Here is a 15,493-nt window from a genome sequence, read left to right on the forward strand (position 1 = left end):
TTATTGAGATGGAAGAATAGAATTTGAGGAAGAGTGTTCCAGATGTTTCTGATCTATTTTAGAATTATAGGCATTTTATAACCATACTGTTGGGTGAAAGCTTGATTTTTTTTTTTTTTCTTTGTAGGAGTTAAAGAGGGCTGCACTGCCTCCATGGAGCCTTCTTCAACAATTGAACTCCCAGATTATTTGATGTAAGTTCAGATGTCTGCCAATGGGAGAGAACTGTTTAATTTTAGAAAGTTTGCAAATTCTTTTCCCATAATTTGCAAATGAGAAAAGAAGTTCCAGAAATAGAGTCCCAGAGCCACCCCTGCATTTGAAAGGCTGCCATTAAGCCTGCTCGTCCCAAATCCACCCCTGTCTGCCTAAGCAGGTTGTGTCTCCCCCAGCGCTGAGTTCTGCTCTGTGGCCTTTAAGTATAGAGAAGCCTGTCCTTTGTTCTGTGGCCAGGTCAGGCATTTGATTGTGGAAGATTTCAGGGGTCTGACTCTTCAAAGCTGACAGTCTATCAATGCACATTCACTTGTTGACCCAAAGAGAGAGTTTATTACTGATAAAGTGCTTAAATCTCCACAGTTAATACAAAGTAGAGATAGACTGATTTTTCATTTAAATAAAGTTCTGCCATGGAATTAATTTTAAAAGGAGAGAAGAGTAAAATCAGATCATTTCACTTTAGTACCAGTTATAATGTTTTTCTTGTTATGACAACAAGTTGCTAAACGCTGAGCTGGGGACATTTTTGTAACTGGTTATCTCAAAAATTATAACTTGTAGACATAATTCTAGCTTTTTTATAGACTCAAAGGCTTCTGTAAGAAGAAATAATTAAGTTGCAAGAGCCTGGAAAAATGGAGAGTGGAAGAACAAACAGATTTGACTGCAGATAGCTTTGAAAATGAACAAGTGTGCAAAATAATTTGAATGTAGATTGGAAAATGGACTCTGAGCTGTATGAACGTTTTTTCTCTATTAGCATCTCATGGTGGACAAAGTTAAACTATGCTGTTTAGCATTCCGTGTACCACATAATGTTGATTTCCAGAGTAAAGAATATACTTAAAATGTGTTACTTTTGCTTAACAGTAGTGTGAAAGCTATACTTATTGGGGAATGATACAGCATGAAACCATAATGCTGGTTATCATCTCTTGACTAAAAAGAACCCAAGAAACCATACCAAGCACTCTCTCATCGGAGGCGGTATTTGGTTTTAGAGTTCGGGGCGTGGGGGAACTTTGAAAAGTGGCCACCACCAAGCTGGCCCAGGGAGGGTTGCTTGGGGGACAGCATAGCGTCTGGCTCCACTGATGAGGGGGTTCGCCTCTCCTACTGCAAACCCACTTCTCCTTAAAAGTCTTGCGGAAGTTGGCCCCCTCCGTGGACAACTGCAGGACTGTGCTCTCATTCTCTTGCGGTGGATTTTGAATTCCTCTTTTTTGTAATAGTGATGTAAACTAGTTCTATGTGACAGAATCATGTGGGGAGGCTAAAAAAGAATTCTAACCCTTTCCTCATGCACTCAGGATGTTGCTGTGCTTTGTCAACTTAACCAGTTAATTCTATATTTAAAAACTGGTTTTTAACATCCTAATCTAAGGGATGGTCGCTGCATCTGCCTCAGTGCATTTTAGCACATTTGTCACGTTTCTGGCTCTCAAAAATCACAAAAGTATGTAACCTGTGTAATCGTTTGCTTAATTTATTAAAGGAAAAGCAATTTATTTTGTCACAAAACTGTCTTATATGATTAGAGCCAATTTTCTTAAAATGGTGAGAAAGCATGGATTTTCAGAAAAATCACTGCAATTACAGAACTTAAGCTGTTTCTTAAGAAAACCAAAAAGACATACAATAAAACCTTAATGATCAGCCTCTGAATAATTCATACCTAAACCACAATATCCCTAATTTTTATATAATAAGAATACTTTTGTTACTTGTGGCTGTGAAATATCCAAACCCTTTAAAATTTTATTCCATCATTACATTTAGATCCAGCTGTAGAACCATAATAATTTTTGTTAAAAATAGTGAAATGCCTTTCATTAAAGTGCCAATATAACCAAATAATCTTCTATAATAGCAACACAACTGTTGGCCAGATTGGTGTTTTTCCCTAAGGAAATTATTAAATAAAATACTGAGGGTGTAGCCTTGTGTGTGATCTTGAGAAAGCAGGATATTTCATAGAACACATTAAGCCAGAGTTTCTCGAGCAGTGTAGCCATTTTGCTTACCTGCACTTGTCCCCAGGAAGCTCTTTCCTGCCCTGGGCTTCCTCCGCTGTGACATCAGGACAGCCCTGCGTCACTGCTTGGCTCACCACACTCTTCTTACATCAGAGACATCAGCATACCAGTGCTGTCTCCCTCACACTTAGAAACCGAACCTCCACAGAGGCTAACTTGGCATGAATAAAAATATTAATGAGGACATTAAGTGCTCAGTTGCATCGCTTTTCTCACATTGCCAACCAGGCATTTGTGCCATCTCATTTTAAATAAAACTGGTAAGGTTATCTAAAACCATTTTTGTGAAGGACTGAACTCCAAGGTTTTCCCACAGTTAAGAATATCTGTGCATGTCCGGGAGTGCTGAAGCACCTGCCCCTGATGGAGATTGCTATGGAATGTCAGTTTTTATCTCAGAAAGTCAAGGGAACTTAGCATTCCATGGCAGGAACGCAGAGTACAGAGACCCAGGCCAGCCCCTGGTGTGATCCCACTTCCCAGAGCCACAAACAAATAATACTGTGTTTTAATATTAAAATGATGTTTTAATTTGCTTACCACTGAATAAACTGACACGCTGGGAAAATGGCCTTCACTCACCAGTTCCCTAGAGGTATTTACATCCTAAAGTAAAACAGATTCGTGAAGAAACTAAGTTAGAATAATACTGTGACACTGACATTCAGTTACATAGAATATGACACTTTAGGGCTGAAAAGACCTAGAGAGATATGCCCTTTTTTCTTTTTTTTTTTTTCTTCCAGTCTGTCATTTCAAAAGAAGAAAATTATTCATTCCCTTTTGTATTCTATACATTTGCCTAGTCAAACATGGGAGGAAAGAGGCAGAGGGAACAAGCCTCAGGTGCCTTACTGGCAGCAGGTGTAAACGGCCAAAAGACAGACCTCCTCTTAGCCGCACAACTAGAGAGAGCTTTGACTTCAGCGTTTACTTAGTGACTGGGTGACACTCTCCTGGTTTCATGTTACCCACCGAGTCCTTCTGTTTCCGTGTGACTCGGAACAGATGGGTTGGCCTCTGCCGCTAGAGTGGCGGTGAATTATTTTGGATAGAGAAAGGTTTAGGAAGCTAAATCTGTATAAGCCTTGTTTTCTAGTCACACTTCAATTCCATTGCCACCGTGTTCTTCTCACATTTAACTTTCCTTCACTGAACATCTTAAGCTCTCCTGTGGGATAATTTCACCTGAAAGTTCTTTGAAGGAGTGACATGGCAGCAAACAGTGGCAGGGCAACTTTCAATCTAGGGAAACATGCTTGGATACAGTTTCTAAATATTTGTTTTAAATGTCAGACTTGTGCATTATGTTTATTCTGTAGTCTGTCTCCATTTATATATATATTTTTTCTTATTAGAAAATACATTGCTATCGTCTCCTATGAGCAACGCCAGAATTACAAGGATGACTTCAATGCTGAATATGATGAATACAGGGCCTTGCATGCCAGGATGGAGACTGTAGCTAGACGATTTATCAAACTTGATGCACAACGAAAGCGGCTTTCTCCGGGCTCAAAAGAGTATCAGGTAAACATGTTTGCTCCTAGACAGGCTCACTTCCATATTTTACCTTCTTTGTTCTCTACCCAGTCCACCCCCAGGCATCCCACTGGCCTTTGGAGAATGTCCTCTGGCAAACCAGCCTCTCTGCAGCTTTTGGTCTTCATTGAAAATTAGCTAGGAAACTAAATACAGTATTTGAAATAGTTCTCTAAAATAAGGAAACACAACGAACTATTTCTGTCAGTGGAAAATAACTTTATATAACATAATATGTATAAAATATGTAATAGAGGCTTATATACTTACTGTAACATAATAGAGTATCAAGGTAAAAAGCAAACACAACTAAATAGGAAAAAAGTTGATTTGGAATTCATTGAAATATTTAACTGCATTGCCAACTCAGACCATAGCTGTTAGATCTTGTGCTGTTCCCAAAAATTGCTATTTCAAGTCTATGTTTTTTTAGAAAAAAACTCAATCTGGCCTAGAATAGGGAAGATATAGACATATGATATAAAAAGGGTTTAATACCACAGAGATTTGGGGCTTAAGTGAAGAAAAGCTTGGTGTTTCCAGCTATTCCAAAGACTGACATTTGTTAACAGATACTAAGCCATTTTCCCTTCCCTACTTTAATTGGTAGTATTACCATAGCTGGCAAACCAGTAAAAGCCAGACCCACATACTGGTTGTTCTTTCTCATAGTTATAAGCAAAAGGATTAATACAAATGAATGTGTCCCTCCTTATGTAGGCCAGATAAATTTGTCACAATTCACAACCATAGACGATGCCTTCGTTCTGGCCTAGTAACTGTTGTTCTGACAGGGACCCACATGAGAGAACGTGAATGGGTTTCCCACAATTGGCAAAACAACCTGAGAGCATCTGTGCTCTAAAGACCATGCCTTCCATTAGTGGGTCTTAATCTTTAAACAGGCTGCCTAGAGTTATGGAAGACTTTGCCAGAGGAATTTGTGTTTGAGGGTGCAAGAGGTCATTGATATGGTGGGGTGTTTTTTTCTTTCTTTCTTTCTTCTTTCTTTCTTTCTTTCTTTCTTTCTTTCTTTCTTTCTTACTTTCTCTTTCTTTCTTTCTTTCTTTCTTTCTTTCTTTCTTTCTTTCTTTCTTTCTTTCTTTCTTTCTTTCAACATGTAGTTATTTACCAGTGTACCATGATTGTATTTAAACTAAAATGTAATTCCAAGGATTGCTTAGTGGTTAGGAGCAGGCTACGGAGCTAAACTGCCAGGGTTTGATTCCCAGCTCTACCATTGAATATTTGTGTGGCCTTGGGCAAATTACCTAACTTTCTTCAGAATTCCCATCCATAAAATAAAGTGATTAGATAGAGTTGTGCAGAATAAATGTAAGTATTTGGAAACTGCTTAGTCCATAGTACATAAGGTTAGATAAGTATTAGCCATCTTCCCTAGCCACCCAATTTCCCTCCTGAGAGGCAATGGTACTGGTTTCCAGTGTATTCTTTCAGAGGTTTGTGTGTGTAAGATGTATATACACATGTATATACACAAGCAAATTCACCTGTGTGCTATATGTAATTGAATCTAAGATGTCATCAGTTACAATATGTACTATTGTCTTCTGTTCCAATAAGTTAAACTGTCACACATTATTTGATTGCATTAAAATGAGAGGAAACGTGCATCTTGGAAGTTGTTAGAATGTATTATATTTCTTCTCAAATGATATCAAACTGTATAAGTCATTTTGCACTTTGCTTTTTTTCACTAAACAATATAATGCATCTTAGAGAACTTTATATAAGTACATGAAGCACTTACCCCATTTAATGGCCTTTTCGTATTCCTTTATATGGATTAATGGACATTTAAATTTTCTTTACTGTCTTGCTTTACAAACGGTACTGCAGCAAATAACCTTCTACGTGCAGCATTTCACTCAGGAGCAAGCAAATCTGAAAGAGAGGTATAAGTGCTGAGTCAGTTTTGCATTTGCTATTTTGATAGCAGTTGCCAATTGCCTTCTTTAAAGAGCGTACCAATTTACATTCCCATCATCAGTATTTCCCCACCCTTGCTGAATGTGTATTAGCTGTTTATATTGCCAAAAAAAAAAAAAAAATTGTTCCCTTCTGATTTTAATTTTTAATTTTGTAGAATGTTCATGAAGAAGTCTTACAAGAATATCAGAAGATCAAGCAGGTAGGAATCATCACTGTGGGTTTCTGACCCGTAGTTGGGGCAGTATTATAAATTCTGCAACCTAATTCCTCCCGTCTGTTTCCTCTGCAGTCCAGTCCCAATTATCATGAAGAAAAATACAGATGCGAGTATCTTCATAACAAGCTGGCTCACATCAAAAGACTAATAGGTGAATTTGACCAACAGCAAGCAGAGTCATGGCACTAGATCTCTGCTTGGACCAGAAGATGTGAATAAACTTAAGCTTATTTATTTAAAATTCCAAATGAGTTGCTCTAAGATGCTAAAAAAATGAAACTTTGCTTGTTGAAAGTTTCAGTATTAGTAAACTTGAGTTATTTACTTTTTTTTTTTTTTTTTCCATTTTACTTTGCTTCCCTGCATTTTTGAAGCTGCTTTTTCTGGTCCTTCTTCCCATGCCTACCCGACCCCCAAGACTTATGTTTGTCAATAGAAATAATTTTTTTTAGATATTGGAGATCCAGTGTCTATACTTCAAATCAGCTCTTTTCCTTAAAAACTTATGTTTGTCATTAGAAATGATTTTTTTTAAGATATTGGGGATCCAATGTCCATACTTCAAAGTTATGTGTGTTTAAAAAAAAAAAAAACAGTAATGTGCAAGGTGAAATGCTTTTGGATAAACATAAGCCTATTTTCTGACCTTTCTTAACGCAAACTCTTTGCCTTAAATGGTAGAATATTTAGAAATTTGCACAAAATACAAAAAAAATTTTTAAACATTGTTTTGGAGGGTTAAGAAATAGAAAGGTGTATGTGTATGTGTATAAATATGCACACATATGTACATACAGGCTGACTTGATCTAGAACAGTAAATCCGCCCTGCAAGTTAACCCCCCATTGCAATGGTTGCCTTAAGGTGTTTGCTAGTTGTGTACATAGTGTGGTTAATCATTAGCTACACTACTTCCCACTTGGTTAGAGCAATGGGAAGTATACTGTGGCCTACCAGCGTCTGAAAGCGTGTGCTCGACCAGTATGTGTGCAGAGGTGGTGTGGATGTGAGCGTGCATGGAGGAAAAAAGCTGCTACTCTCAGTAGGCCAAACGCTCAGGTTAAACAACAGACGAGTGTTACTGTAGGGTTTTTTGTTTTTGTTTTTGTTTTCTGTCAAATTGCTACTTCTATCGTGGAAGACAAAAGCATTTCCATTTCAACAGTTTGTCAGCTTTATTAATGTTGGGCAAAATCAATATGTTATGAAAATGAAACAGATCTATAGTTTTGGGGCAAAATTATAAAATTAAACATGTAGGTAACCTATTTATATACTGCTATAAAGTATTTTTTGAAGAGAGATATGCAAAGAAGCTATTACCTACATGAAATGTATATTTAAAGATTTTTTTTCATCCTGGGAGCCAGGAATATAAAAAAGAGCAGATATATTTAACCATAACATACTGTGATTCATCAAACAGCACAAACTTTCATTTCATGGAGTTTATCTGTTGACGTTGATTTAAACTATCATTTGTTTTATCATGTGGGAACATAAGTTATGTGGTCAAAAATATAAGGATTTTGAACTAATGTTGATTCAAGTTGTGTTGTCTTACCGTATTGTCTTTTCAAAGTGCTGCCAGTTGAAAAGGGAAGCATTATGTTTACAAATCTGTTTTGAAATGTTTGCCAAAATTTTGGTAGTATCTTTAATAAAGATGTTTGTCTCCAGCATCCAAAAAATAAATAAATAAATAAGTAACTTTGTTGTGTATCGGTATAAACCAGAAAATGTTGGTATCTAGAGAACCTGAGAGCATGTAGATGAACTTTTCTCTTTGAATTCTTCTAAAACATTAACTGGAAAGAGTAGATAATATAGAAACGTATGCAGAAGTAAAACACGATACAAAGACTGATACAAGGCCCTGTACACTATAACTCTGTAACATTACTACAGGAATTTGATTTTTCTGTAGCACAGACGTCCTAGAGAATTGGTTTCTTTTAGCATTGAGATCCCTGGTGCTCTTCCTTTTACCTCAAATTGGTACAATCATTACTAAATGTTCATTGATTTCAAACTTTGAGTTGAAAAAAGATAGGAAATGGGAATAAATGTGTTCCTTATATTATGGTGGAGTCTCCTGAGGGATTTGTCTATAGGTAATGACCTCACTGGTGTCATTTCTTGGACATCTTGGCCTTTTAATCAAAGATTGCTGCTATTTGCTATGAGCAGTGTTTTTCAAAAGCAAGGTACTTGGACAAACACTTGCATCACCCAAATTAGAATCTCTGGGTATAGGACCCAGGTATCCACATTTTCCTAAATATGCTCCAGGTGACTTTTGCAAGTCAAAGTGTGAGGACCATTGGTTTAGTAATGGCACTAAACCTTTAGGTCTCTAAATCTCATGCCTATCCATGTCAGCAGGTACAAATCACTCTTCCCTCTACATGATATGAGGCATCCTCTCAATTGCTTCACTGCCAACTCTTATTTCAGATCTTGTTTACGAACAAGCCTTCCCTGGTTGTTAGCCCTTGGAGCTCCCACCTACCCACAACAGCACATCTTCTGGTTTACAAATTGGGTGATAATGGAAGCTGGAGATAGGTCATGAAAATCCAGCGTTGCACAGTCACAGACCTGACCACCTACCTATAAAAGCCTTAATTTAGATGTTTGTTATATACATTGGGCAGATCCTTGCAAAATGTGTGTTTGTCGGCGCAAATTTGAGCTATAAATCTCTGAATCTATTTTGAAGATGGCCATGAGCCTAGTAAAATATTTATAGTCATCCTTTATCTCCTACTGCAAGATTTTTAGATTCCCTCAAATAATTGCTACAGGAATGAGTGGCCACTTAGTACCAGTTACTCTAGTGGAAAGATTTATTTAGTTGTTTTGAGAGACACAGTAAGTATAAAACAGCATTATCAAGATGAGAGAATGAGGGGTGTGTGTATGTGTGTGTGTGCGTGTGTGTGCGTTTGTCACATTTCATCTAAAATAATTTGAAGCACTTTTGGAAATTTTTACCAACACCAGATTAACTCCAGATTGAATGAGCAGCTGACTGAGTACAAACCAAAAGGAACATTCACTAGATGTGGTTTTGTTTTTTAAGCAGAGGTTCTGTTTCCTATCTTGTTATTTATTTCCCTTGGAATACTTGGGGGTAACTTCCAACTCTTGAGTTTGATGGTGGTTCAGTACTTGCTCTCACAAAAATAATTGGTGTGGTCAGTTTATATCATTGCTCCATGCACAGTGACTGTAAAAATTCAGTATTCATTTCCTTTCATCTCTGATCTTTTAAACTTAATAGTTTTCTTTTCCCTTAAAGCATTTCACCTCATGATGTAAAACAAATGCATACTTGCATGTTGGAAGCAAGATGCTGAAATGGTTAGACACAAGTGGTCCATCAGTTCCAACACTCTCCTTGGTTGCCTTACCCCTTCCACTAGTGCATTCTCTGCTTCTGGAACTTGGCTGAAACTCTTTAGCCAGTTCACTGTATTTCTGGCAGTGTGAGTGTTGAGTCATGTATGCGTGGTATATGCCCTTACTACTATTGAAGTTCTTATGGTTTATTACTTGCCTAAGTGTTATTGAATCCTTTTCTTACGTGTACCGGATGGGGGGAAAATTCTAGCCAGCATTTTGAGGAACTTTTTGTGAAAGAATATTAACTGACACTACTAAATGAAGGCAACAGAAGATGTTATCATTGTTCTTTGTAACCCAAAACTAAACAAGGATGTGAGGCTCATTTCTAAGTATTTCTGTGTGTGTGTGTGTGTGTGTGTGTGTACACACACACACACACACACACACACACATGTAACACACTGTTTCTCAGTTGTTCCACCCAAACCATGTTAGGACCCTCAAAGGTAAAATGTCACAAGGACTTTTCAGCAGCTGTGGTGGTCCCTTTTGTTCTACACCAATTTCAGTTCAATAAAAATGTTAACTTTGCAATTCTGGGAATTGTTTTTCCTTTGTCTCCTTTCAAGGCTCTTAAATTTATCTTTCAAAACAAAAACAAAAAACCCCTAACAGAGTGCTCTCTGATGCCCTAATGTAAATGATCCTCCTGGGACAGAGCTATTTCTTGTTGGCGACTCTAGGAAGTGGGGGCAGGGTATTTGTTCCAGGACCTGCCTGTTTTCAAAGTGTAGGGCATGCCCTCCAGAGGCAACATCTACTTGGAGAACAAGAATCACTTACCGATTGTTTCCTATACGTGCATTGTCCCATTACTCCTCACCTCAACCCTGTTATCTCCATCTTAGAGGTGAGTGAACTGAGGCTTAGAGAAGTTAAGAAACTCGTCCATGACACAGCTAGTAAACAGTGGAATCTGGGAAACCTGACCCTGGCATCTGCGTTCTTAACCGTTTCTCCATGTTGCCCCTCATGTGCTGGTACCTTACAATGAGCTTCACAAAGTGACCGTTCCAGTAACACCACACAGGCTAGACAAACTCTTGATTCAAAGGAGACTAGAATGTGGGGGGTGGGGTAATATATAGATTATTGTCTGTAAGTTGATTTTGTCAGAAATGGTAAATGTGAAGGAAGGCCAAGTACTTTTTAAGAAAAAGTATGTTTCCCTTGTTTCTGAATATGTGCAGTCTTAGGCTATTTGAAGGAGACTGGGACAGTGCAGGTAGAGACAGGAGGCAGGGTCTGGAATCACACGATCTCTTCTTCATAGTAAAAAGCTATCTCAGGGGCCCCAGGGTGGCTCAGTCGGTTAAAGCATCCCGACTCCTGATTTTGGCTCAGGTCATGATCTCACAGTTGTGAGATCGAGCCTGCAAGCCCCACGTCAGGCTCTGTGCTGGGTGTGGAACCTGCTTGAGATTCTCTCCCTCTGCCTCTGCCCCACCCTTGTTTGTGCTATCTTTCAAAAAAAAAAAAAAAGAGCCATCTCAGTAACAGACTCCTGCTCTAGAGGCTAACCAGTCTGAATTAGACATAAGGATATTCTCCTAGCTGGATCTTTAACTTCCAAGTTTTACACGTTTTCTGAAGGAATAATAGGAGGGAAAGGAAAAAATCCTCAACTAAACACTGACATGAAAACCTAGAACAATCGTCAGTCGGTGCCAGCAGTGATTCTGGTTAGGTCTACAAAGAGCCTCACGAGCAAATGAGGTCCCCAATGTTAAGATTGTGTCCGTAGCCCTCCCCCACTGGACATTTAACACTGTACTTGTCTTTTAACCCCTTCCTCAGGTAAAGTGAAAACATGCCTTCTTACTGGGGCATGGAAGAGGCTTCATCGTTGTTTATAAAGCACAGGGGAGTTCCATGAAAAACAGCCATCTAAATTATGAATTGTCTGCTGAAGGCAATAGGGAGAATTTGCCTCAACTGATTTTCAACTGATTGCAGCGGGGGCAAAGGCAGAGAGAGGCTTGAGGCTTCCAGGTGGAGTGTTTGGGGTTCGTTTTATTGAATGCCAAGACCTATGCAGACCTGCTCCACTGGTTTTACCTTTCTGAGATTGGAACAGGAGACTGGCAGTGGCCGGAAGTAGCTCTGTTATTTTATGATTGCTCAATTCTCAAGCTGGGGTCAGATGATTCTGCTATGCATGACAATAGAGATGTGTCATTTATAACTCCTGCCTGCTGAATTCAACTGGCCAGCCAGGCTGGTTTGTCTTACTGTAATTAGATCCTTGATGCAATATGGGTATTTGTAGATGAAGAAGAATTCCATTTCTGGGTTTGTGAAATTAGGAGAGTGCTTCCTAAAGATGAGCTCATGTGATTAGCCACTACGCTTGAGTTCTAAAGCTTGGGCTTCTAGAGGAATGGCCACCTGCCTTCCTAGACTTAGGGATTCCTAAGGGCTTACAGAATTCCACTGTGGTATCAATAGGCAGCGTGATTCACCTCGCCAGCCTCATCACCTGCTGATCCCACCCTCTGAACACCACACAGACCTGCCTTCAGGTGCTCCTATCCCAAGGCCTTACTCAGTACTTACTGTCCCTTCTGTCCCACAAGGTCCATCTTCCACCCCTTCCTCACTTAGCTAAGTCCTCCCCACACTCAAGATCTCCCCTTAACATCACCTCCTCCAGGAAGCCTTCCCCAACCTATCTCAGATTAACTCAGGCCACAATGGTATATGCTCTCTTTCATCTTCTAGTTCCCCTTTGTGGCATTTATCACAATTATAACTAACAACTAGTTGTATTATTAAATAAGTTCCAAGAGAGTAGAGACTATCTTGTTCTCTAGGCTGTTCCCAGATCCTAGCCCAGGATCTGGCACAGAGGAGGTGTTCAATAATAATTTATTCAAAGAATAAATGAGGCAGGCTATTCATATATGTCCTATTTAAAATTAACATGGCCAGAGTATTTGGATTACTGCAAGAGTCTGCTGTGTCAGTTAGGTCTATGTGCCTTGCCATATCTTCCCCAATTCGTGATTTAGGAATTAGTTACCAATGGCAGACTGACCTTACTTTGAGAGTCCCTTTGTCATGTTTAACAAACTGGACACCTGCATAGGGGATGTCTCTTTCCAACTTTGGCATTCACACCTCTAGTTGCCTCTGGAATATTAAGCATCTCAACAGTATATAATGGTTTGTAATATAAAATGAACTGATTTTAAAAGTTACTTTTATTTATAATAACTGACAGGTTCTGATTTCATTTCCTACTATATTTTTTCTATAGCTTTTCTCCCACTTGTCAAAGACATGGTAGAGGACAGCAGTCTACAGATGTTATATATCATTTTTTTATCTTCATTAAAGCAACTCTGGTCTGACATTTCTTTAAATTCGACATGAGATTTGGTTATACTTATTTTATGCCTAGCATTTCTGTAATCTTCCAAGCATAGACATTTTGAGGACAATTGAGGGACTTAGGGATTTCTGTAATGATAGAGCGAGCAGAGCCCGTTAACAGCATCCAGAACTGTCTGGATTTCATAGGTGATGAAACGAAGATGTTTAAACGACGGCCACACAGAGCAGGATGAGACCCCAGGAGCTTATACACTCTTCCTTGGGAGGGACTGAGAGCAGCCCATAGCTACAAATGGCCAACAATACAAAGAGTCATAAAGTCCAAACAAGGCACACCATACACATGTGATTCAGAGCAATCAAGCCAGACAGCCTGGCTTAGAGTCCTGGTCTGCCACTCACAAACTACAGACCACAGGCAAATTTATAAAGCCCTGCAGCCTGTTTCCCATACCGTGAAGCGGACGGTACCTATATCAGAGGATTATGATAATGTATAGGTAGAATGGTGCATGGGACCTACTAAGTTTTCTATATATTTTTCACTATCTTCTAATTATGTCTTTCCATCTTTTATTTGGATTTGCAAAGTTTTGTTACAATATACCTGACAAACAAGCAGCCTAAAAGCAGGACTAAAAATCCTATTAGGTTAATTTAGATCTTTGTATCACTGTGACTGAGCCCCTATTGTATGATAAACACAGCCCAGAACATTTTCAAGACTCTACAACTTATTGCCTTGTGAAGTAAGTTTTCTCTGTGAATCTTTCCAAGTGTCAGTTAGCTTCACTTAACAACATGGCTACCAGTAACTTAGTGCTGATGCACTTCTTCCAAACTTGAGCTTAACTTTGAATATTCTATTAATTATTTCTTCCATTTGTCTTCATACAGGAGAGTTTTAAAAAGAGCCTTGTTGTCTGTAAGCCTGAGTGCTTCTTGCCCAGGCAGGTGCCAGACTGGGTTGGCACAGTTCATTTCAAGAAAGAGGCTTTGGGGAAAAGCCTGCTATGGAAAAGACTCTCTTACACCTGGAAGCTTTCCTTCTCCTCTCAAAGGCAGAGTTCATTTAAGTCATCCTTGTCAAAGTAGTGCCAAGAGGGTCTCCAGGGGTCTTGGGGCCACCTGAGCCACAGAACTGTGCAGCTGAGAGCAGCTATAAGAGCACACTGGGGACTGTTGGCAAAGTCACCTCCTCACCTCCCTCATCTTCCTTCCTCTCTCTGCCATGATGACAAGTCTTTATTGCCCTGGTAACCAGTCATCACCACCTCACCTGCTCCTCCCTTCTCTTAACTCACTGCTCTTGCCTGAATGAACTATTATGGCTCCTCCCTTCTGTTAACATCTTAGCATTTTTCCTGTCATTGGTTACAGATGACTTGGCTTATAGATGAGAAAGCGAGTTCAGAACCAAAGACCTGTCAGCAAGACGTGAAAGTGCGGGAAGTTGAAAATGCTTTGTGGTATAGAGAGTAAAGAATAGAGTCCTAGATCTGAGATCCACCAACCTGTGACCCAGAGCAATTTGCCTACTCCCCAGATCTCCCTTCCAACATCTCTGATAAATTAGGATAGTACCTATCTTCCGTAGTTGCGCAAGGATTCAAGAGAGATGGGTGCATTCAATGAGAGGGACCGGGTGGGGCAATCATAAAGCAACACTATGTATTCTCACACGTGCCCCTGCAAACACACTCTGGCAGCTGTTTCCTTGCCTTCAGGGAAGCAATCTCTGGCAGATCTCAATCCCTCCAGGACAGTTGCTCTTGATAAGCCCTGTGGTCACTCTTCGAATCAGTTTCCTTTCAGTAACTACCAAGTCCAGCCTTCTGTAACAGCCAAAACTCTGAAATGCATTTAAAATCGAAGTCTCTCCCCTCTTCCAGCTTAGGCTTGCTTGAAGCCAAGTGCTTCCTGCTACCCTCCCTACTGTCCCACCACTCAGCCACCTCCAGGGTTGATGGAGGAGATGGTAGGGAGGAGAGTTAAGGGCCGCAGAGATCTTAGCACCTCCTGAACCTGGACTTGACTTCCTACAGGCATCATCAGAACCCATCCCAGGTACCTTGGAAGGTGCCCTGCTGAGTTCCTCCAGCCTTGCAAGGTTTTGACAGGGCCTCTTTAGCCAGCCTTTCCAAGAGCGTGCTTGTGTGCGCAAGCATGCCTGCACACGTGTGTGTGCGCACACACACACACACACACCTTCCTCTTCAGGTAGGAAGCCAGTTGCCTATGGCCTCATTCTGAACCATACCAACACGGCAACTAGAAGTCTTCCATCTGGTCTCATCCACCCTCCCACCCCAGCCATAAACAAAAATTAGCACTTTGGGCCTGCCACCCTCAGAGTGCAGCAACTTCCCAAATGCATCCTCCATCCTGCTCTAGGGGCATTTTGTGTATTTTTTCAGGCAAACACCAGTCCTCTGTGTCCCCCAAACTTGAGGAATCACAAATAAGGGATTTTGTTTGTGTCCTTAAACCACTTTATTGAAATATGACTGACATGTAAAAAGCTCAGTGAGTTTGGGGAGAAGGATACACCTATAAAACCATCACCACCATCAAGGCTACAAACATACCAAATCATCTCTCAAAGTTTCCTCTCACACCCTTTACTAACATTATTTTTGTGTATGTGGCAAGAATGTTTAACATTAGATCTACCCTCTTAGGAACTTTTTTAAAATATTTATTTTGGCAGAGACAGAGGGAGAGAGATAATCCCAAGGAGGCTCCACGCCCAGCACGGGGCCCAATGCTGGGCTCAGTC

At 39.9% G+C, this 15,493-nt stretch overlaps 1 protein-coding gene across 1 annotated transcript in view; it reads left to right on the top strand.

Moving 5' to 3' along the window:
- ELL2 (elongation factor for RNA polymerase II 2) overlaps positions 1–9,912 on the top strand; it is a 73,070-nt gene extending 63,158 nt beyond the window's left edge. Inside the window, exons 9-12 of the mRNA XM_040448166.1 lie at positions 128–194; positions 3,614–3,785; positions 5,905–5,949; positions 6,040–9,912. Of these exons, the coding sequence (XP_040304100.1) occupies positions 128–194; positions 3,614–3,785; positions 5,905–5,949; positions 6,040–6,156 (401 nt within the window). The 3' untranslated portion in view covers positions 6,157–9,912. The remainder of the gene's footprint in view (positions 1–127; positions 195–3,613; positions 3,786–5,904; positions 5,950–6,039) is intronic.
- The last annotated feature ends 5,581 nt before the right edge of the window (positions 9,913–15,493 follow it).

Source organism: Herpailurus yagouaroundi, unplaced genomic scaffold (genome assembly GCF_014898765.1).
Source record: "Herpailurus yagouaroundi ecotype Mexico unplaced genomic scaffold, PumYag 29, whole genome shotgun sequence".
NCBI classification, from domain to species: Eukaryota; Metazoa; Chordata; class Mammalia; order Carnivora; family Felidae; genus Herpailurus; species Herpailurus yagouaroundi.